General features: G+C 37.1%; 1 protein-coding gene across 3 annotated transcripts in view; it reads right to left on the bottom strand.

The window, feature by feature from the left end:
- The window catches only part of Kcnh7 (potassium voltage-gated channel subfamily H member 7), a 464,734-nt gene that overhangs the window by 9,300 nt on the left and 431,345 nt on the right, over window positions 1-24,089 (bottom strand). For all 3 annotated transcript variants that reach the window (XM_021154157.3, XM_085834833.1, XM_085834834.1), the window contains exons 13-14: window positions 12,855-13,118; window positions 7,264-7,432 (exon numbers count right to left, since the gene is read on the bottom strand). In XM_021154157.3, the coding sequence (XP_021009816.1) occupies window positions 7,264-7,432; window positions 12,855-13,118 (433 nt within the window). The remainder of the gene's footprint in view (window positions 1-7,263; window positions 7,433-12,854; window positions 13,119-24,089) is intronic.

The raw sequence follows: 24,089 nt of genomic DNA, 5'->3' as shown, positions 1-24,089 counted from the left end.
AAAAAAAAAAAAGAAAAATGAGTTTTCTACTTGCAGAAAAACACTTTATTGTTCAGGTGTTTACTGTATAAAAGATATTTTTGTAACTATGCATGTAAATTATATAATAATTATGTAAATGATCTATATTTGTTACCCAGTGCTAAATTAATATAGTGCTATAAAATATAAATATCTGGTTGTGTCATATAAATGTCACTGCTGCACACTGAAGATGGAAAAAAATGCAGGTATCAGCTGGTTGATACCAAAATGTCCTACGTAATTACAGAATTATCTACACCAAAAATTCTTCTCTTCTTTAACTCATTCAGAATCATTTTGTGATGGGACAAGGCAGGGCAAAGGTTCTTCCATCTAGTATTCTTGCTGAGGTCATTTCCGTTTGAACTAGAATTTGATCTCTTTGATGGAAAATTCCATGGAAATCTACCCAACTCTACTTTAGGAATGAAAGGTCAGAATATACTAGCTAACTTGTCTTGCTTCTATTAAACTGCTTGTTTTTGCAAAGCTCCCTGTGGCTGCTGAGCAAGACACCTGACTAGGGGGGTCACACCTAGGTCCTCCAAATACTTGGGTGTGGTCCCAGCAGGCTAGAATAAAGTCTTTCAATTGGCTATGCACTGTGTGTAAATGCTCGTCTTTGGTGAGCAACCCATAACTATTTCTCTTCCCCCCTAGTCCTGAAATAGTAAATTCAAACCTCTTCATAGCATTTGTACAAATTTATCCTGTCAATGGCAACATCTAAATAGTGGATGGATTACAGCAAGTTCTTTGCTACTGTTGCCAAGATACACCGTGAATGCAAAACGACTTAGCTGTGGATTCTGGAATAAATGCTTCATTGACAAGTTGGATTCAATATGATGATATTTCTGAGTCCTGAAAAGCTTTTGTTAAACAACAGCAGTCTCTGAGAGAAAAAAAAGATATCCTTTTAATAGATTCTGTTTTTAAAATGTCTATGGCAGACACATTCACAGGAAGGTAGGTCTTCAGCAGCCATATGCCTGATAACTGTGGTCTGCTACTGTGACAGGGACTCACTCATGTGAGACCATCATTGTCAGGGAAAATGGCTGATGCAGAGTGAACCTGGAGACCATTTATGTTAATTCTACTTAGATAAGAGCATGGACTGTCTCTATCAGCTTGGCTGAGCTGTTTGTTGCAAGAAAATTTTTCCTAAGGAAAAAATAAGACTAAGAGCTAGGTTTATGGGCACAGAAATATCTACAGATCAGCTCATCTGAACAGGTTTCTAATCAAACACTTTCAAGTCTTTCTATAGCAGTCTCACCTCTCTTTGCTCTTCAGTTCCAACATAGTATGTCAGGAATTTACCACATTTGTTTTCTTTTAGGGTTTAGATATAAATTGTATCTCCAGAAGGCTTCAGTGTTAAAGGATCAATTCTAGGCAGGTTAATCCAATCATTGAAGAGTGACTTAACCACTATGTTAATCCACTGGTAGGTTTGTGATTTGATGGGCCTACTTGGAAGCAATGGAAACCTTCATAGTTGAGGCCAAGTTAGAGGAAGTGCATCCAGGAGGGTGTATCCTTGGGTACTCTATGGTGTCTCAGGCACCATTCTGGTATTCTCTGTGTTCCCTGGATGCCTTCAGACAAGCAACTGTGCCTACCATGTTCTCCTGACATCATATTTTCCCTCATCAGAGCGCACCAAACCACAGAAGATAACATCTGAAACTGGAAGCCAATGCAAAACTTCCCTCCTTTGAAACTGCTCCTCTAGCACTACTTGTCACAGGCTGGAAAAATCAGTCTAGTTCCCTAACTTGACCACAGTGTCCTGTGAACCCTGGACCTTGTAGTGACTTTTATGAAGCTTGATGCAGTTGACTATCACAGTTTCCTTTCATATATTATTTTTAACACTTTTCAAAATTATTTCTTTTATATTTTGTGATTATAATATAATGACATCATTTTGCTTTGCCCTTCCTCCTCCGTCCAAACTTTTCCATATACCCCTTCTTACTTTCAAATTCATGATCTCTTTTTACATTAATAGTTGTTACACACAGATATGTATATTATATTATGCATATACATATATTCCTAAATTCCTAAGTACAGTATACACACACACACATATACATACATATTTAAAAATTTCAAGATTTTAAAAAATTAATTAGGTGATTGATATTTGGGTAGGGCATATCAGCAAAGGAGGGTATGGTAGTAAGTGTCTTTACAATGAATAATATTTAGTTTCATGCTATGGTCATGACTATTTGCTGAGATAGAATAGAGTCTTTTAAGACTAAAGTACTTAGAATTACAGGGAGGTAAACAGAAGTTCCATTTTTCCATTATTTTTAAAATACCAAATAATCTAGTTTTATGGGTTTTTCCTGATTAATAAAGTTGTAGAAAAAGAATAGTTTTACTCAAAGATCTGTTATTAATCAGACATGACATAAGGTAGGAAGGAGAGATGAAAACACCATGATGAATAATAATTGAATGTGATCTCATTTTTGGCAGGACATGTATAGGATCATAGTTTGGATTCCCAGAACCCACATGAAAAGCTGGGCAGTTATGACTACCATCTTTAATCCCAGCATTCAGGAGGCAGTGAGGAGAAATCATGAGAGAAATCTGGATTGCTATGGTAGCCAACTGACAAGCTTCGAGTTCAGCTGAGACACTTCAAGTGAATACATGTTAGAAAATAATCAAGATGGACATCCAGTGTCAACTTTGACCTCTACACATGCACACATATATATATATAAGCATAACCTGAATATGTACACATGTGCACACCACACAAACACTAAAATAAGAAAGTGAAGGACACGGATAATAAATTGTGACAGTGAATGCATCAGCATTCAATGTCACGACAGTCGCAGGCAGACACATTGCTTTGTGTGTTCGGCAAGGAAAGGCCATGGACAACAACTTTTACATCTCTTAGGTCATCTTATCTGTGGTCCTTGGTCTAGCAGCATTGAATATTGCTGGCAGCCTGTTTAAGTGTGGACTCTGCAAACTCCAGACCTATTGTCTTATAATTTGCGCTTCTACAACTTACCCAGTGAAATGAGTGCATGTCAAAGCTTAAGAAGCTCTGTTGTGGGATCAAGCCTTTATAATTTCTCCAACTATGTATATATATGGGCACACCATATAAATAAATAAGCACACTTATATAAACCTTTAAGCTCACATGCAGATTAATTGGTCATTAATGCTGAAAAAAGGTATCTTAGTTGTATTTGTTTTGATTAGATTTTATATTTATATTTGAAATGGACAACAGTATAAGAATTCACAGATCGGGATTTGAATAAATGTAAACCAGGGTACACTGTACTCTCAGAAGAGAGTAGAGTCTATACTAGGCTTTTCAGTTTTATTTCCTATATGTTTTACTTTGTAGAACAAATTGGAGAAGAGAAGCTGTTGAAGGTGGAGTTGAATAAAAACATCATGTTTTGAACTTTAAAATTGGCTAAGCAATGTTATGATATAAAACATTAGTGAAGATACCAGAGATAATTGAAAAATTAGTCAAGAAGAACTGCTAATTGTGGTAACAAGCCAAAACATGCTTAGAAAGCACTTGCAGATGCTGGGAGCATGTCAAAAGATATTTAGTCCTATTTTTATCTGAGGAAAAATATGTAACATATGCTAATATAAGAAAACAATCACTATTATTACTAATAGGTGGTTAAAATCAAATGTGTTCTTGTCATATATATTTAAAGGTTTCTACTTTCAGTTCTAGGACACATAGAAAACAAATTTTTGAAAAACAATTTTATACATCTTTTAAACATTTTTGGTATCAATGTCTAGACAACAAAAACTGGACACAATAATTTTGTTTTTAGTCATAAAGACTGGTGCAAACCTAGGCATTTATGTGAAGCAGGAGAATGCCAGTAAAACAGATAAAGTAAAATGATTAAGCATGATCTAACTGCACACACACATTCTATTTTTATACAGCATGTGTGGTCTCTATGTTCAAATGGACTTTACTTTGAAGTTGTGAATCTTGAAGAATGTATACTTGTACTAGTTGTGTAGAAATGTTTTCTTGTTACTATTCATTAAGCAATGCAGAGTAACAATTCCAGACATAGCGATTACATTTTATTATGACTTATGGTAATGTAGACCTGATTTAAATTATGCAGGAGGATTCTGTGTAAGTTACATGCAAATGGTGTTATTTTATATAAAAAGTTGAGCATACATAGGTTTTGGTCCCTAAGTGATATCCTGGAACCAATCTTTTGTGGATATTAGGATATGACTGTAAAAGAGAAACAATGTGGTTGATAGGTATGAAAAACATGATTCTAGGAATGTTTAAATGACTTCATCCAGTTAGCCTATAAATAGTTTAGTGAACATAGTTAAGATTTACCAGTGATTCTCAACATTTCTGATGGTGTAACCCTTTAATAAAGTGTCTCATGTTGTAGTGATCCTCAACCATAAAATTGTTTTGTTGTTCTTTATAACTGTAATTTTGCTATTATAAAATAGAATGTAAACTTATGATATGCAGAATATCTGATATGCTACCTCTATGGGGTTGCGAGCCACAGGTTAAGGATCATTGACCTAAGCTAAGAAATTCTGTATACTGTGTTGGTATTTTGCTAATCAAATCACTGCTGTCTCCATCATTTACTTTCTCTCTTTCCCAAGAAGAGCAACATCTATTGCCATTACCAGCATAATCTGAACAAGTAGAATTAAGTGCAGAAAATAAGTAAATCATATTAGCTACTTTCCCATGGCTGTGATCTAATATTTGACAAAAAGCACCTTGAAAAACTGGAGGTTTATAGGCTCAGAGTTTGAGGGTACAGTCTATCATGGAAAGGAAGGTGTCAGAGTTGGGATTTTATTGCTGTGATGAGACACTTTGACCACAGAAATTCTTAAAAAGGAAATTATTTAACTGGAGCTGGCTTACAGTTCAGAGGGTTAGTCCATTATCATCATGCAGGAAATATGGTAGCCTGCAGGCAGACATGGCACTGGAGAAGGAATTGCCTTGATCCACAGGCAGAGTAGCCGACTGTGTGCTACACAGAGTGTAGCTTGAGCATTTAAGACCTCAAAGCCCACCCCCACAGTGACACACTTCCTTCAACAAGGTCACACCTACTCCAACAAGGCCACACACCCTAATGGTACTACTCCCCATGGGCCAGGTATTTAAACACATGAGCCTATGTGGGCCATTCCTATTCATACCACCCCAGAAGGCATTGAAGTAAGAAAGGCTCTCATCTGTGACAGCAGGAGCACGAAGCTGCTTTCTTATATCTGGGTAGACCAGGAAGCAGAGACAGGTCAGGAATTGTGTTGGGCTATACATTTCATAGCTGCCTGCAGTGATATCCTTCCTCCAGCTCAAATGTCATAGTTTCTGAAACAATATCATTTGCTGGGCAGTCATACATACAATCAACATTATATAGATTCAACATATAATCCTAGGTGGTGGGCATACCATATCCATACCATTCTATAAGCAAATCATTCGTGTTATATGGACAAAATTTAGATATTTTGAATATGGATGAGTAATTTGGAGATAGTATAGACACACACACACACATATTTAGGTAATAGCGCTGTTTATGAAAGCTTGAATGGAAATGTGATGTAACAAGAAAGGTGGGTAGTTATGAAAGACATCTCTTTCATAAGACCTTACTCTCCTGGCAGCCATGGGTCAATAATTCAGCCCCAAGTTAAGCCAACTTCTAATTACACTTGATGTATTCTAATTTCAGTGCCTCATATGCTTTGTCTATAAAAGCCTGGTGAATCCTGTGACTGTTGAGGCTAACTGTAGAGCCATGGCTATAGCATGGTATTCTAGGCCAGCAGATGCCACTTATATTTAAGTTGAGTTTTTGTCTATAGGTCTTCTGGTTCTTGTGTCCACACTACTGACAGTTTTGGTCGGGGGAAAGAAACAACACTTAATTCAAGCCTGTATTGGCTCTTTAAATTTAAATTGGTCAAAAACATCTAGAAGAGACAAGCAAATCTCTGAGATCTGAGTCTGATTGCACTACAGAGCATAGACAAGCCAAGGTTATGTAGGGAGACTGTGCCTCAAAAAAAAAAAAAACCTGTTAGAAAATATAAAACCTGATGGCTGCCCTGAGTGTGTTTGGAAATTTGTTTTATGCAGTGTTGACTTTCAGTTATACCATAAAGTAAGGTATCTTAAATACATTTCCTGCAAGTTGATCAAAAGGCATGCTACCTGAACCCTTGTTAGACAACTTTCTCCTCTCTTCCCCATTCTCCTCATACACCATTCTTCTCTGTCAGTAGTGTGGACTCAAGAACCAGAAGACCTGTAGACAAAAACTCAACTTACATATAAGTGGCATCTGCTGGCCTAGAATACCATGCTATAGCCATGGCTCATCAGCTAGCCTCAATAGTCACAGGATTCACCAGGCTTTTATAGACAAAGCATATGAGGCGCTGAAATTAGAATACATCAAGTGTAATTAGAAGTTGGCTTAACTTGGGGATACATTATCGGTCCAGGGCTGCCAGGAGAGTAAGGTCTTATGAAAGAGATGTCTTTCATAACTGCCCACCTTTCTTGTTACATCACATTTCCATTCAAACTTTCATAGACAGTGCTATTACCTAAATATGTGTGTGTGTGTGTGTGTGTGTGTCTATACTGTTTCCAAACTACTCATCTATATTCAAAATATGTGAATTTTGTTCATATAAGATACATGATTTGCTTATAGAATGGTCTGGATATGGCATGCCCACAACCTAGGATTATATGTTGAACCCATATGAAGTTGAATGTATGTATCTTTCCCCAGACCAAAACTGTTCCTCTTAGTATATTGTCTAGATAAAAGAAAAGAGGAAAAGCGAGGTTTTCATTTTACTTGTGAAGTTTTAAAAATATTAACATTTTTGAATAGTTGATGAGAAATCAGTCTTTTTTATGTCACAGCACAGGATTAACTCAGGAAAAAGAAGTGAATAGTATACAGGGATTAAAAGGAGGCAGTTGTCAGTTAAAAAGTGAAATGTAAATTATTTTGAGGCCATGAAGGAGCTTTTAAGGTAACCAATTCAGATGACATACAAATGGAATGGTATGTAAATGTAGGTTCTTGATGGCAAAAGGATCCTGAATTTAGTCTTCCTTGACTAAATAAATAAATTCCTCTTTTTCTTTGACCACTGATTTACCTGTTAAGTTGCTCTTGAAGTAAATCTAACCTTTGCTCCACTTCCCCATAGGTGAGGTCGCTTTCAGTCTCAGAGACGCCCCAGGCAGCTCTCTGAAGTCCTGAAGGACTACATTCTTCAGGTTGAGCCCTGGCAGGCTCTCTTTCCCAGCTGTGTGTATCAGTGATATCTGTGAGAAAGAATACGACATGTCAGATTTTTTAGAAGCTCCTTAGTAATACAAAGACACTTGCAAGGCAGACTGGAAGAATCTCCAGGCATAATCCATGACAGAGAACCAAAGGATTTCAAAGATATGACAATCTCCATTTCCAATCAGTACCAGAATCTTTGACTTAAGAGCCAGTCTTATCTCCACCTATTTTCATAAGATTCAAATTTTATCACCTGTCATTATACTTGACTTTGACATTTTTCATTTTTTTTTGTTAATGCTGAGAAGACATGATGAATAAACTCAAATTGACCCAGATAACTGTAATTTTACACTTTTTTGTGAGAAAAGAGCAAGTTTTGTTTACAACACTCTACCTAAAAGTAAGACTGTTAAGACCCCTACCCATAAGTTAATTTTCACATATTTTTGCTCAGTGTAAAGGTTTAGAGGGAAATGTGAGTCTTCGGGATGTTTTCTTAGGCCAACACAGCCTGGTGTTGAGCCAAGGAGCCACCTTCTCTCAGAGATGAGAAGCCTTCAAGGTCTGCTGCTATTCTGGGCTTCCAAGTTTCTTAGAGGTCCTCTTGCACTATATGAACATAGTCACATTGCTTTTTGGAGTTTTCTTCCTGTGAGTCTCTTATTATTAATATATTTATGTCAATATACTTTAAGATAGCCTGCTTATGTGTTTGATTCCACATGTCTGGTGTGTCAGGTGTTCAGTTTTAGACTCGGCTAAGCATGGAGGAACTGAAGACCCAGGCTCTGTGTGAATTTGAAAAATGTAATAGAGAGGGATTGTGATCGTTTCTTATATAATGATTTACTTTTGAATCGTTTCTCCTAAAACTCTCCATTTTCATGCTATTGGTATTTGGAGGTGAACGTATACTACTTTCTTCCTCATTTTTTGTCAGTACATTTCGTTCTCTAAATCCATGTCTACAAAATGGATGAAGAAAGTCACCTGGATCTGGGAGGTTTTCTCAGAGATTAAAGAGAGCTAATTCTTCCTGGGAGGGCTGGGGGCAGGAACGAGATGCCCCAAATGGATCTCTGCTTTTCCATGGGAGTGGTTTTCAGTTACAGAATGTGATTGGGTTTTGATAGACATTTTTGAAAGAGAGTCTTGACAGGTAGCTATGATTAAACGGCAAAGAAAGTTATTACATAAAGTTAGGGAATTTACAGCCTCAGCGATTTAAAAAAGCCTGCATGGCAAGTAACTAAATTTGGGCAGGATTAGCTATGATTCTCGAAATAGGGAACCTAGCAGTGGGACTTCCTTTCCATGTCTTTTCTAAAAGCACGCGGGGGGGGGGGGGGTGGGGGGGAGTGCGCTGTACACCCCTTTTCTAAGCAGATGAGGAAAAAAAATCTGTTATTTTCCATGGGTTTTCTTTCCCTTTCTTTTATCATTGAATACATAAATCTAGTGATTTATTAAATCATTGAATCTAGTGATGAGCTTTTTATTTCTATCTCAACAGGGAGGCTATAAGGAAGAAACAAACATAACCAGAGACAGCCTGAGAAAACCGAGGCCACTTTCCTCGTTTTGTAGAAATGGCTAACAGACCTCAGAGACTTCCCTGTGACATCCATAGAAGGCTCCTGATCATGGCATCTTTAGCCTGCAGGATCTTGGTCTTTGGTGTTTTTTCTACGGTGACAGCTTATGGCTGATTTTTACATTTTATCGGACAGGGAGAAATGTGAATACAAAAGCGAAATTGTAGATTTTCAGATACGTGTGATTTGTTATTTACAGACATTTGGACCAATTTACAATGCAAAGCTACAACATAGTGTCTTATCAAACTAGACTTTCTACTCTGTGTTGATGATGTTAAATCAGCATGCAGAACATGTACAAAGAGCCTAGTGATGCCAGGGATAGTCCCAGCTTGTTTTCTAATATCCATTTCATATAGAAACACTTCTTTAGAGAGAATGAGAACTAATAGCATTGAAAGCTATGTTACATTCTCATGAGCTTTGTGCTGGAAACCTCATTGAATTTGTGCCTCTGCTTAGCAGCGCCTTCATTTTACAATCATGTAACACACTGATTTTTAAACACCACTGGTGAATCACATGTGATAAATTATGGAGGATAGCATTTTTCTTTGACCCTTAAGGAAAAAAAAAAGATTTTCTTAGCAGAAATGAATAAAACGTGTACTGTGAGATTGAGGTTTCCTTGACTATAATTTAATTTTAATTGAAATTTAGAGATATGTGATTAACTTGGCTTAATGGTGGAATAAAAAATAAAGAGTTCAAAGAGGCAAACCCTGGTTAGTCGTCCTAATCAAATGAGCATCCTTGTAGACACCTTCTAAAAATAGCTCAGACAGTATCTGCACTTGGTTGCCTTGGAAAATGTTGCTATAGTTGCAAGACACACTTCTGCAAATGGGTGAGCAGTGGGTAAACCTTCATTTTCAGGGTTCACAGTTTCACCAGAGTCTACATTTGACCTCAGCATTAGGAAGGCCAAAGTCATCTTAATTTTTTTTTTCTCTTTTAAGTTTTGCTTAAATGAGTCCTTGTTTAGAATGACAAGTACCAGAATACAAGGGAGTGAAATTGACTATTAATAATGAAACTAAACTGTTAGAGTCCTGTAGTTCAAACTTCAGTCACTATGTCTATATCTAGAATTGTACTTCCATATTAGAGCTCATTACTATTATATAGTATTGCACTTAGACTCTTATTGGGGAATGATCTTTGCATGAATCATGTTTTTAAATTCTTCATTGGTTAATTATAATGATGAGTTATGTTAAATGTATGTCATTTTGATGAGAGCTTTATGTCATCCATTTCCTTTGTCAATAGATATGCATATTTAGCTCCTCATTATAAAGATAATTATTCATGACTTGAATGTGGATTACTTTATACATTTTTGAAAACATGGATATTTGGAGATGCTAAAATCATTTGAAAATATAATTGGTTGGGCATAGACAAGAGATAATTAAAAGTTGGAAGAAGTGAGATTATAAAATGAAGGGCATTTGAATTCACTGTCAGGGAGAATCATTATAAAGTCAAAATCTCAAAAATATCTTTAATGACTTGTCACTTGAAAGCCTAATATTTAAGAAGAAAACATGGTTTTACAAAAATCACCCTCAAATTATTTTGCACATAGTAGATATTGTTCAGTCAGTTCTTCAGAACTTTGACTTCCAGGATACAACCTGTTTCTATTTTTAGTACTACCCAGAATCCATTTTCATAAATAACTAAAATGGATATTTGATAATCACATCTAATCTTCTATTCTTCCACTGTGATGAATGAGGTACTATTTCCATGCACTTCATCAAGATTTTAGGTTGTCTGGAGGACATTTGCATATATTCTTAGCTTATTGCCATGTGAAGTCATGACAAGCTGATGTGACATGATAGGGCAAGGAACTCTGGGAACCTAACCATCTTGTACTCAACAACAACTCATTGTTGGATGTTCCTGTGAAATGATGGTGCTAAATAGAAGTTACCTTCTCAGTGATATACTTTTCTATCCTCCAAGTAAAACATCCTGGTTTTCATTTTTGTTATAATCTTTCGTGACAGTCTTTAAAGATCTACTATCTATCTATCTATCTATCTATCTATCTATCTATCTATCTATCTATAATTTTTTTTGGTGTTTTTCAAGACAGGGTTTCTCTGTATAGCCCTGGCTGTCCTGGAACTCACTTTGTAGACCACACTGGCCTCAAACTCAGAAATCCACCTGCCTTTGACTCCCAAGCGCTAGGATTAAAGGCATGCACCACCACTGCCTAGCTAAAGATATGTATATTTATTTATATTTATAAGCATATATGTGTGTGGTGTTGGTCTGTCTGTGTATCATATGCATACAGGAGCAAGAAGAGGACATTGGACCCCTGAAACTCGATTGCATCCATTTGTGTAACCTAGATGGATGTGGAAGCTAGGAACCAAGTCCAGCTCCTCTGCAAGAGTAGCAAATACTTTTAAACACTAAACCAGCCCTGTGTGATGCCCCCTTAATTTTCACATGTAAATTAAATAAGTAAGGAATTGGAAAACTAGAAAATATTAAAATAGAGCTCAAGATTTGATCCAATAAAAATTTAGTTATAAATTATATTGTTTAATAATCATAATCAATTGGTTAAATGACATTTTTTTCTTAAAAATGCATAACATGGATTCTGGGGTTAGTCAAATAATTTATTCAAAGTCATATAGGGTGGCAAAGTTGTTTTTAGAATCCAGGCAGTCTGACCCACATCTCTAGGTTCACTTAAATAGAATTATCTGGCTAGATATAGAGATTAGAGATGATATATAGATAGATAGATAGATATAGAAATATCAAAATAATATAGAGATATAGAGATATAGGGATGATATAGAGATATAGAGATATAGAGATTGATATAGAGATATAGAGATGATATAAAGATATAGATCAAATTGTATCAATCTAGCACATTGGTTCTTCTTCCAGGTAGCATTTTAAAGTGTTCGTGCTTTCTCTCTAAAATCTGAAAAGTCAAGAATATTGCTCAGTTTTTGTGTATTTTCTACAACAAATCTTGTACATTTGGTTATTTTTTTCATAAGAGATGTGAAATAAGAAAGTGTGTAAGACTATATTTTATTTCAAGATATTCTTCTTCCTTGTAATTCACAGTAAAGTGCAATTCTGTTTGATTTACAACATGTTATAATTGGATGGAGTTTTCAGATTATAATGTTATTTGGCTGAAGTTAAGAACTTGGTGCAGAGGTGTATACGCAAATCTTACTTTCTGCCAGGTGGTGGTGACCCACAAACTTTAATCCCAGCACTCAGGAGACAGAGGCAAACAGATCGTCAGGAGTTTGAGACCAGCCTGATGTACAAAGTGAGTTCCAGGATAGTCAGGGCTACACAGAGAAACCCTGTCTTGAAATACCAAAATTAAACCAATCAACTAAAACACATGACTTGCTAACTATTAGCAAATAGCCTCTGATCCTCTCTTCCTGTAACCAAATGGATTCAATAAGATGCCCAGAGCGTTGTGCTTAGTCTTATACTAAGTCTGGTTGGTCACAAAAAACCACAACCACCACCACCACCACCACCAACAACAACAACAACAAAAACCCCCAAACTTAAAACCCCAAAACAAAACAAAAACAAAACAAAAAACCAACAACAAAAAACAAAAAATAAACAAAAACCAAACTAAACAAAACAACAGCAATAACCAAGCAAGCAAGCAAGCAACCAACCAACCAACCAAATGAACAAAAATGATCTAAACTAAAATTTTTTGGGGAACAATGTTGTAAAATTGTGCAAACACATTAGACAAGATTTTAAAAATGTTTCATGAAAGAATAAAAAGGGTTAGAAGAACCTGGGCTTATGTAGTTCATTATACCTCTGCAGGAGTGACTCCTTTTTTCTGTGTGAATTCTTCCTGAGTGTGTCATTGTTTCTTCACCATGGAGTCTGGTTGCTTTCACCATTCTTGGAGTAGAATCTACTGTTCCTAAGAAGAGTGGCTTTTGCTCATCATCAATGGAGGAGATAAAAGATGACGATCTGCTTTTCCTCTCTTCGAAGTGCTTCTTGGAACTCTGGTAACGTCTTATTGTATCTGTAGAGTCGTCAGCGTCATTTGCACTGTTTTCTTTGCTAAAATCTATCAAGGAAAGGTTATTTTCATAGTGAAAAGTCAAACCTGGGACTTTGCGCACACTATACTAGACGGCTATGAGTAATCTACCTTTTACCTGTGGAAAAATGTAGTCATGTAGAGACTTCTACATTCAAGCATTATTAGATTATCTTCATGAAGTAAACAACTGATTTCAAATTTTAAAGAAGACAAGCAAGAATGAGTTTATGTAGTAAAGAAATGTATATAAAACTATAAATTATAATTTTTAGTCTGAGAATCAGGCTTATTATCTCTTGAGGAAAATGAAGAGACGAGAGAGGATGCGTCCTAATTTTAAAATATCACCACTGTACAGCATGTTATTTTTTTTAACCTTTATGCCCTATCATCTGTGACAATCCTTCACGCATTGTAAAGGTCAAAGCTGGAAGCCACTTCAGTGAAGTCTGGCAGGCTGAATTTCAACCTTAGCTCAGGAAATGGCCTTGACATTCCAGGCAGTTTGGTTGTCTAGCACATTGCAAAGTATATAAAGCTTGAATACAGTGATTGAGGTAGGGTTTTACCTAATTACATCAAGGTCACTGATGCATAGTGATTGCTTCATAGAGACATGTCAAGATATTTCCAGCCCTGAAGGCTGTGTTAGAACATATTTCAGTCAGAAAAACTCAGAAACAAATCTCAGAACTTGTTTCTATTAGTTTCCTGGGGAGAGAGTGTAATTCCCCATCTGGTTCCTGCTAATAACCAACCAACAGAACTCCAAGAGGTATATCATTTTCTAGAGAAAAAATTTAAACAGTGTCCCCATCTACTCTGTGCCTGGATGTGCTCATTTCGTTATTTATAGAAGGCCAAATGAACAGACTTAAGGTCACTCCAGAGAAACTTCCAACTGCTTTTCAAAATTCCCATATGGCAATGAAGTGAAACATAGATGCCTTTTCCTTAAAAAAAAAAAAAAAAAAAAAAAAAGAAAGAAAGAAAGAAAAGGAAAAGAAAACTTATAATTTAAACATATTAAATGTCAGAAATCAGCCCAAGGTAAAAATGGACAGTATTTAAAAATAAGCTTCATTTGAAAGGAGTATATTATCAATTAGTTGAAGCCTAGCAAATGCAAAAGACCTAGTGTATTTTCTCTGTGTACCACACTTGTTCAGCAATTCTGTCAGTGTTCTGAGTCCCGTAGACCCTATAACAGTGATTAGTATTCTGGGATATACACGTTCCTACTCAATCATCAATCTAATTGTGAAAATTCAGATAGGTACACGCAAATGTCCTTGTCTTCAGTGTCATTTGCACAACTCTCCCTACATTCTACAGAACTCAACCTTCCTGTCTTCCTTTCTATTTTCTTTTCTTGTCTCTTGCAGAGCCTCCTGAAAAAACAAAACCAAAACCAAAAAAGCAACAAAAACAACAAAAACCCGCCATCAACCTTCATTCTCCCCTTCTTAAGTCCATCACTCAAAAAACATCAGCCACTAAATTTATTTTAGAAAGTTTGAGAAGAGAAGCTTAATTTTCCCACATTTTTACTGTTCTAAATGTTCACAGCGTGGGTTCCCAGCTCCCAACTAAACCTTTTTGCATTTGATAGTCAGAGCAGAGTGGGATTTATATGATCACAAGCTTCCCATCTTCTTGAGATTGACACTCTTTGTCAATATAATATGGAGTTTTCCCTAAGAGGAACTCAAATTAAACTACCCATCCAATCATGTGCCTCACACATCCAAGTGTGAGTAACTGTGGATGGTATGTACCACAGAACACTAGTCTATTGATCACATTTTGGTTTGTAGTTCTCTGTTAATTTTTAAATCTCTACACATGGAGGTTGGAAAGAATTCTCAACAGTTATATTTGTCGATTTTTGAGAGGACCTAGGTTTGGTTCCAAGCATTCACATGGCGTCTCAAAACTATCTAAAAGTCTACAGGTCTCATATCTTCTTCTGACCTGTGTGGGTACAACCCCCACTCTTGGTATACCTACATACTGGCTACACATGGGAATGTTCCATCTCACCTTCTATAAAGGCCTGACCTTAACTTACTAACTCATGGTTTGATATCAGTTGCTTAGACACAAGACATCATAGTTAACATGGATGAATTAAAACAGGCTGGTTTCCACTTATGAGCGGTACACAGACAGGGTGAGTAAGGAATTACTAATATTTAGTCCAATAGTCTAAAAATGCCAATGATTTCACACATACAGACAGTTATTTCTTATATACTTGCTCTTATTAGTTTTTTTTTTTTTTTTCTGGCAACTTTTCAAAAACTAGACTCATCTCTGTCATCTGCCTTCCTCAGAATGGCCTGTGAGGAATTTGTTTTCTGTCTTAGTGATTGATGCAGGAGGAGCCTGTCCACTGTGAGTGAGTGGTTCTACTCCTGTGCGGGCAGTTCTGGGTTGTATCAGAAAGCAGCTTGAGTAAGCCAATAAGCAGTATTTTTCCCTAGTCTCTGCTTTAGGTGCCTGCTCTGAATTCTTGCCTTATTGTCTTGTCTTTCTGCCTCTCCATACCTCAGTGATGGACTCTAAGTTTAAGCCTATTAAACTTCTCCCTCTTCAAATTGGCTCAACATTTTACCACAGAAGTACTCTTAGCAAGAAGTGTATGTAAGTGAATAATGAAATAAATAGAAAAAGGTTGACATTCATGAATGTTTCTGTATTTCACTATATTATGGCTGTCTGTGTGAACAGCTGCATTGGTGAAGCCTCCCCCAAAACAAGCCTTTCTGTTTAATGCCAGCTAAATTAAAAGTTCATTTTCTACGATACAATATAGAAATGGAAATGACAATCCACTTGCAGGCTGAAAATAGAAACTGTCATGTTTAGTCTGGATTCTGGCAGGTGTAATTTATGCTATTGAGCTGTTGAAATCCACTGTTCCTAGCCGTCTAGTACTAGATTTTGATGGTCTGTCCCATTTCTGTCTTTTTGTAGAAAAACTGTATTACTTGATAACCATTAAAAAGTATCATGCAAAGCTTTTCTCCACTCTCCTCATACGCTGTGTAGGCATGCCAGGCAAATATTGTAGATATAGAGCTTATATTCTGAAACAGATCTGAGGAAATTTTATTTTTTCCTTTCTCTAGATATGAGATGACATAATCACCTATTACCATCATTTACAAAGAAGAAATTTTATTTTCTGCTTGTTTAAGTTTCAAATATGCTTTCTGAATCAGATGACTATAAATATTGGTTGTTGCTTATTTCTCCCATTTCTATGAGCTGACAAGACTTTTTACTTCTTTCTTATATCACAGGGCATAATCCTGTGCCATGCATAACTTTCCTCATAGGCATCTCTGTAGCTTCAGAATTAATTAAAGTTCATACAATTAAACTTGTTGATAGAACAGCTGTTCTACCACTGGTAATGGGAAGAGCCTACATTTCAAAAAGTCTTGGAGTAAATACTAAAACTCCCTCTGTCTTTTACAAGTTCTTCCTTTTAGATTCATTCCAACTTGTGTTAGTCAGACCCAACCGGGAGACCTAACTCTTGGTCAAAGAAAGACAATGGATGGGCTCTCTAGGCCTTTGGGTTTTATGGTTCCCGCTGGTGACAATTTGGAGGTCCTCTGAGTACTCTTCAGCCTGTTATTTTAGAAAACATTTCATTAGGAACTTAGAGGCAGGAATAAATTCCTTGTCTTCAGGTACCTTAGGTCCTCTGTAGCTTCAGAAGCTTTGAAGGGGACCCTAATGTAGGTTTCCATACAAATACAAGATTAAACAGTCTTAATCACTAAAAGAAAAATGTCAAGCATTTGGGGAGTTGTCTAAGGATGCACAGTTTTATTTAGGACAAATAGGTTCTAAAGCTCTGTAGTAAAGCAAGATAGGAATGCTTGATGTGTAGTGTGCTTAACACTTGCTGGGAGAAGATCATAAATGCTCTTTCCACATGGAGAAAAGAAGTTATAGTTATACCAAAAAAAAATGGATTGTGGAAATCACTTCTCTCTCACTGTGTGTGTGTGTGTGTGGTATGTGTGCATGTGCTTATGTGTGTGCCCGTGTGCCCGTGTGCCCATGTGTGTGCATGAATATTCAAATGTCTCATTATATATTACAGTTGTATGTAGCTTTTGCTTTTCAACCATGCTTCCAAAGATTTTGAAAAGAAAGAAAGTTTTCAAGAGCACAATGGGTAATAAAAATTAGGTAATTATTTGTTAATGTGGGGAATGTTGGACCATGGTCAAAAGAATGATTTATGGTGAATAATGCCTAGGGGGAACTGGGAAAGAGGCTCCAGGAAAGATGGCAAAAGGCCTTTAACCTCAAGTGTACTTTTGTTCCCAAGATTGTTCTTAGACATGATTTCACACCTCCTGGGGAAAACATTTACATCCAATTTATAATACATATTGATTCTTGTTGGATGTCAGAAGTTAATTTAGAAACTGGTCTGGTGAAAGGATATAACTATTGCTGTCCTTAATGCACCCTGAATCTGGATCTGGCTTTCTATCTTTTTGTGTGCATTCCCAGATATAATCTATAGTATATGTCCAGATATTGTGTTGAAGTTGGTCTGTCCTGAGAAATTTCTTCAGGACAGCCCCGGCTGTCCTGGAACTCACTTTGTAGACCAGGCTGGCCTTGAACTCAGAAATCTGCCTGCCTCTGCCTTCCGAATGCTGGGATTAAAGGCATGTGCCGTGGTGGATATTAGCTGTATTGCTTGTCTTACAGTCTTGGGAAAGGAGGTAGGAAAAGATATCCAGAAAGGATGAGTGGAAGCCATGGTGGGTACTTCTGCTGATTCTGACTGGGAACTCAAGCAGATACAGCCAAACTAGATCTGGCTTTGGGAGGCTCACACTTTTTGCTTCTTCCTCCTTTGATAATGATACAAGGTAACCCAGGCTTTAGATGAAAAATGCCCAGCAGTTCATTTTCTTAGAAATTCACAGTCTCAGCAGGTACAGTACGTCATGGAGGTTGTTTTGTTTTACATCAGCAGTTTCTAAGTAGTAAAACCAATTAAACAGTCCCCCTTTCTAAATTATCATTTTTTTTTTCTTGCTCACAATTTGCTACAAAAATGGAAAACTAAGTTCTGCAGAATTCAGTTGAAATCTCTCTCTCTCTCTCTCTCTCTCTCTCTCTCTCTCTCTCTCTCTGCTGCTATCCTATAAAAAGGATGTAATAAAAATAAAAAAAAGCATAGCTGAATTGACAGTGGCTGTAATTTATAATGTTTTATTTGTCTCTTTGTTACTTAGTGAAAAATGTTCGAAGTGTAGACAAATGTTTGAAAACTAAAAAAAAATGATTCAGGTAAAATAACTAGGAGCATTTAGTATATGTCAGATGCTCACTGACTGTTGTGTAAGCGAGAGGATGATTGGCTTATATCCACAACATTGCTGCCATTACTGGTTATTAATGGCCATTGATACCACAATCATTTGTTAGTGACTACTTTTGTACATTCTATCTAGAGAAGGGGTGGAACAGCACATTCCAAGTATTTGATCGTGTATGTCTTTCTGGTGTATATGAACATATGTGTTTGTGTGAATACTACTACATGTTTTATAATATCCTATCCATAATACCTTTTCTGTGTTAATCTACATTCCACTCTGCTAATCTTGAGTGTATTTTATTCAAAATTGTAGACATCATCATACAATTTTAAGAGTATTTCTAAGACACAATTCATCACTTTAGCACACACAGGGGTAAGCGTAGTCTATCTCTGTAGACCACTTAAGTAGAAGTGATTTTTTCATTGTTTCTGTCATTAGTTTATTTTGCCCAGCCCTTTCAATTTCCATGGCAACAGAAAACATTGCTGAGCCATCATTTCTTCTTTGCTTTATGCAGCATGAAGATTCTCCTTTCGTCTTGGGAACGCTAGCGTCTCTACCTTTGGTGACCCTAGTCACATAGGAGATCCCAGATACTTGTACACCAGAAGTTAAAAAAGGAATTACTCCCCACCACCCTTCAAATATTCTGAGACAACTGCTTCCTGTTGGAAAGTTGTTTTATCTCCTTAGAAGAGATCTGAAGCTCATGGAGACAAACCACCTACATCAACAAATTCATTATGCTTAAATGAACTTGGCAGATGTTCTGACCATTTCTTTAAATATGCTCTATTTGCATTTCAAGGTGGACATGCTAAGGGCTGAATCCCAAGAACTTCCAGGGTCTTGTTGAGTAGGCAGTGGGAACCTATGCAGGACTTTTCTCTGTCTGCCTGTTTCCTGATTTTAGGCTCTTCTTGTCCGTGGTGTTTCTGCCAGTCAGTTTCATGAGACCATCAATGCTCCTGGAATTCTGCCTTCAAGGCTTTCTCAGTAAGCTAACACTAAACTCATTGGTACATTCCCTGGGAAGCTTTTACTTTATGTAGCTCAAGGTCCTTCAGTTTAGGAAATTCTTTGGAAATTTTATATTCTTATATACTGCTCTCTCTCTCTCTCTCTCTCTCTCTCTCTCTCTCTCTCTCTCTTTTCCCCCCCCGCATGTGTGTGTGCGCGCGCATGTGTGTGCGCGCATGTGTGTTTTCTACAAGATAATTTTATTTCACAAACTGGCATGAAAGGTCTCCTAAAGAGCATTAGACTAGGGAGACAGGGACTAAATTACTTTCAGCAAAATTTGCACTTTCCAGCACCAGCCTAGAATCCCAAAGACTTAAAAAGGTTGTGAAGCTCTTGTTTCTCATCATCCAACTCATGCTAACACACTGGCTTGCCAGGAAACTTCAGAATGATACAGGAGGGCATATCTCTTGCCATCTACACTTTATATAAAATAGATCTCAAAGACTAAGGCTGCGATAAAGGGAATGTTTCAAATGCCAATAGAAATGTCTGGGTGCATGAACACTGTGTGAATTGGGACATGATTTCAAGGTCTTATCAGAAGATAAAAAGGTGAGATTATTTGCTTTGAGAATGGGGAAAGTGAACAAGATTGAAAGTGGATTTAATAAATCTTCAACCCCATTGGAAACAATACTACATCAGCAGGCTGTTCCTCATTTCCACTGAGATAAAACCAAGAGATTAACACCAGGATGAAGGATTTAGATTAAGTCTATGGAAAAACAGCTTGACATCAGTGGTGCTGTTTTAGAAAAAAAAGTCACCAATGGAACAAAGAAAGCCATTGCAGAAAATAATTTGCTTATTTATGAATACTTTATGCAGTTGGCTAAATGACTCAACTATTGATCCAAGACAAATGACACTCATCAGATGATTTTTTGATTTTGTTTTTGCTGTAGGCATCTAGAGTTTGATAGAGAAAAAAAAAGACGATTATGCCAATAATACAAGCAGAAGACAGACTTTGACAATTTTATAAGAGGAATGTACCTTGGAAATTCACAATAATATCATTTTGTATTTAAAGTGATTAAGAAATGCTCATGTTAAATCTATCACAAACCATAATTTCAGAAAGTGAAATAGTCTGGTCTGCCTGTGAGTTGTGAATGTATACTTGTATTTGTGAGATTTTGAGTGTTTTAGAAGCAGGATGAAAATTCCCTTTCAATGAATGACATATGGGAAAACACAGAAACAATGTACATAAAAGAGAGTAGAGTTAGTGAAGATTTTTTTCTCAATTTGTTGGTTGCCAATTTGTCCTAATGATGGTGTCTTTTGTCTGACAGAAGCATTTAAGTTTTATGAGATCCCATTTATCAACTATTGATTTTAGAGCCTGAGCCACTGGCTGCTGTTCAGGAAAATTCCCCCTTGCAATGATTTTGAGGCTCTTTCCAACTTTCTCTTCTATTAGATTCAGTGTATCTGGTTTTACATTGAAGTCCTTGATCCACTTGGACTTGAGCTTCGTGCAAGATGATAAATATGGATTCATTTTCATTCTTCTATATACAGAATACCAGTTAGACCACCATTATCTATTGAAGATGCTTTCTTTTTTCCACTGTATGTTTTTGGTTTCTTTGTCAAAGATCAAGTGACCATAGCTGTGTGGGCTTACTTCTTGGTTATCAGTTCTATTATGTTGATCAACCTGTCTGTCTCTGCACAATAATATGTAGTTTTTATTACATATTTAATATTTATTAAACATAATAATATTTCTTTGTATTACAGCCTGAGGTCAGAAATGATGATTCCCCCAGAAGTTCTTTTTATTGTTGAAAATTGTTTTGGCTATCCTGAACTTTGTTTGTTTGGGTTTTTTTTCCCATATGAAGTTGAGAATTGCTCTTTCCATGTTTGTGAAGAATTGTGCTGAAATTCTGATGGGGAATGCATTGAATCTGTAGATTGGTTTTGGTAAGGTGGCTGTTTTCACTATGTTAATCCTTCCTATCCATGAGCATTGAAGATTTTTCTGTCTTCTAACCCTACACCAGGTAGAGGGCTAATATTCAAAATATATAAGGAACTCAAGAAGTTAACCTCCAAAAAATCAAATAGCCTAGTTAAAAAAAAATAGGATACAGAGCTATACAGAGACTTCACAGCAGAATAATCTTAAACAGCTGAGAAACACTTAAAGAAATGATCAAAGTTCTTAATCAGAGAAATGCAAATCAAAATTACCCTGAGATTCCACCTCACACCAATCAGAATGGCTATGATCAAAAACTCAAGTGGTAGCACATGCTGGCAAGGGTGTGGAAAAAGAGGAACACTCCTCCATTGCTGGGATTGCAAAATGCTACAATCACTCTGGAAATCAGTCTGGAAATTCCTCAGAAATTTGGAAATAGTTCTACCTGAAGATCCAACTATACTACTCTGGGGCATATACCCCCCCAAATGCCCCTCCATAACACAAGAACACATGCTCTACCACATTCAAAGCAACCTTATTTATAATGGCCAGAAACTGGAAACAACTCAGGTGTCACTAAACTGAAGAATGGATACAGAAAATGTGATTAATTTACACACTGGCAAACTTACTATTCAACTATTAAAAAAAATGACAGTGTCATGAATTTTGCAGGCAAATGAATAGAACTAGAAAATATCATCCTGAATTAAGTAACTCAGACCAAAAAGGACATACATGGTATGTACTTACTCATTAGGGGATATTAGCCAAAAAAAATACCCAATACCTAGGATACAACCCACAGACAGTAAGAAATGTACCAAGCAGAAAGGTCCAAGTGAGGATATTTTAATCCCACTTAGAAGGGGGAAGAAAACAATCACAGGAGGCAGAGGGAAGGAGGGAGCTTGGTGGAAGAGGGCAGGGGGTGGGGAAAATCAGAACAGGGTTAGGTAAGGGGAGGGGAAGAATAGGAGAGGAGCCCAGAGGGCCAAAAGAATGATGGAAATAAGCAGCCTTGGGCAGGGGGCGGGGAAGGAGAGTGGTGGTGTGAGAGATGGGGGGACCTTCTAGGAAGTACCAGAGACCAGGGTGGTGAGAGACTCTCAGAACTCAATGGGAGTGACCTTAGCCAAAATGTCCAACACATTTTGGGAAAGTGAACTTGAAGAGTCCAGCTCAAGTATATAGACAGAGACTCAAGTGTAGAGACTGCTTTACTAACACACAGTTAAAATTTCTGACCCAGAATTGTCCCTATCTAAAAGAATTGCAGGGACAAAAATTAGAGAAGAGACTGAAGGAAAGGTGGTCCAATGACCAGTCCAACTTGGGATCCATCTCATGCAGAGGGGGCACCAAGGCCTGAGAATGTTACTGATGCTGTGATGTGCTTACAAACAGGAGCCTAGCATGGCTATCCTCTGAGAGGCCCTACTAGTAGCTGACTGAGACAGAAACAGATACTTACACCCAAGCATTGTACTGAAGTTGGTGACCTTTATGGTAGAATTAGGGGAAGGATTGAAGAAGCTGAAGGGGAGAGTGATCTCATAGGAAGAACAGCAGTCTCAACTAATCCAGACCTTAGGGAGCTCCTAGAGACTAAGTTATCAACTAGGAACATAGAATGGGCCAGTCAAAGGCTAGCATATATATAGAAGATGTCTGTCTGGTCTGGCCTCAATGGGGGAAGATGTGCTTAATCCTCTAGAGACTTGAGGCCCCAGGGAAGAGGGAGGCCTAGGTGTGGAGCACCATCTTGGAAGCAAGGGGGAGAAGGAGGAATGGGATGAGGAACTGGGTGGAGGACTGGGAGGAGGAAGTGACTGGAATGTAAATAGAATAAATAATTAAAATTAAAAAATATGAGTTTAATTCACTAAAAATGGATATCAACCTAGTAGATGATATTCACTAGGGAAAATATTTCAAGTGAATAGAGCTAAGAAGAGAATTTGAAATAAAAAGACAAAAATGAGGAAGAAGAAGGTTATGCATGGTATTCAATTTGGGTTTCTTCTCTTTCTTCTAGTGGCTTAATCTGGTCTAAAAACTACAGTCCTCTGGTTTCAGCTCCTGAGTACTAGAGTCATGGACATATATTATTGTGCTTGGCTCATTCAACAGATAATTTTGCATCTATGCTGAGCCTTCAAGTTTCTGAGAACCAGTATATCACATTTCTATGAAGTTTATAATTCACAGGTAGACAGCACCGAGAAGTCGAGTTTTGAATAACTACAACTAAAATAAAAGCTTCTGAATTGAAGCTTATTTTTATACCGAGTGGCAAAGCAGAAGAGTTCATGGGACTAGTAAGAGGATGATAATATAAAATAAAAGACTCAAAGAAGAAGGTAGAAGCCAACTCTATGAACACTACACAGATAGGGGAATCTGATCTCTTTAGGAATGAGCCCTACCTCAGTTATCCAACCCCAAAATTTCAGTCTTAAATACATTTTACATACATATGATCACACTAACTGGGCTCTGTAGATTGCCTCTCTCTCTCTCTCTCTCTCTCTCTCTCTCTCTCTCTCTCTCTCTCTGATAGGCCCTTTCTCTCCTTCAGTGATGCAGATATAGGCCAGATTAGACCAGATTAAAAGTAGATAAAGGCAGGTTTATTAGGAGGCAGCTCTTGGGTGGGTT

The sequence above is a fragment of the Mus caroli genome, unplaced genomic scaffold, assembly GCF_978045245.1.
Source record: "Mus caroli unplaced genomic scaffold, Mus_caroli_1 scaffold_2, whole genome shotgun sequence".
In the NCBI taxonomy this organism is placed as follows: Eukaryota; Metazoa; Chordata; class Mammalia; order Rodentia; family Muridae; genus Mus; species Mus caroli.
This window is presented reverse-complemented; position numbering and strand designations above follow the sequence as displayed.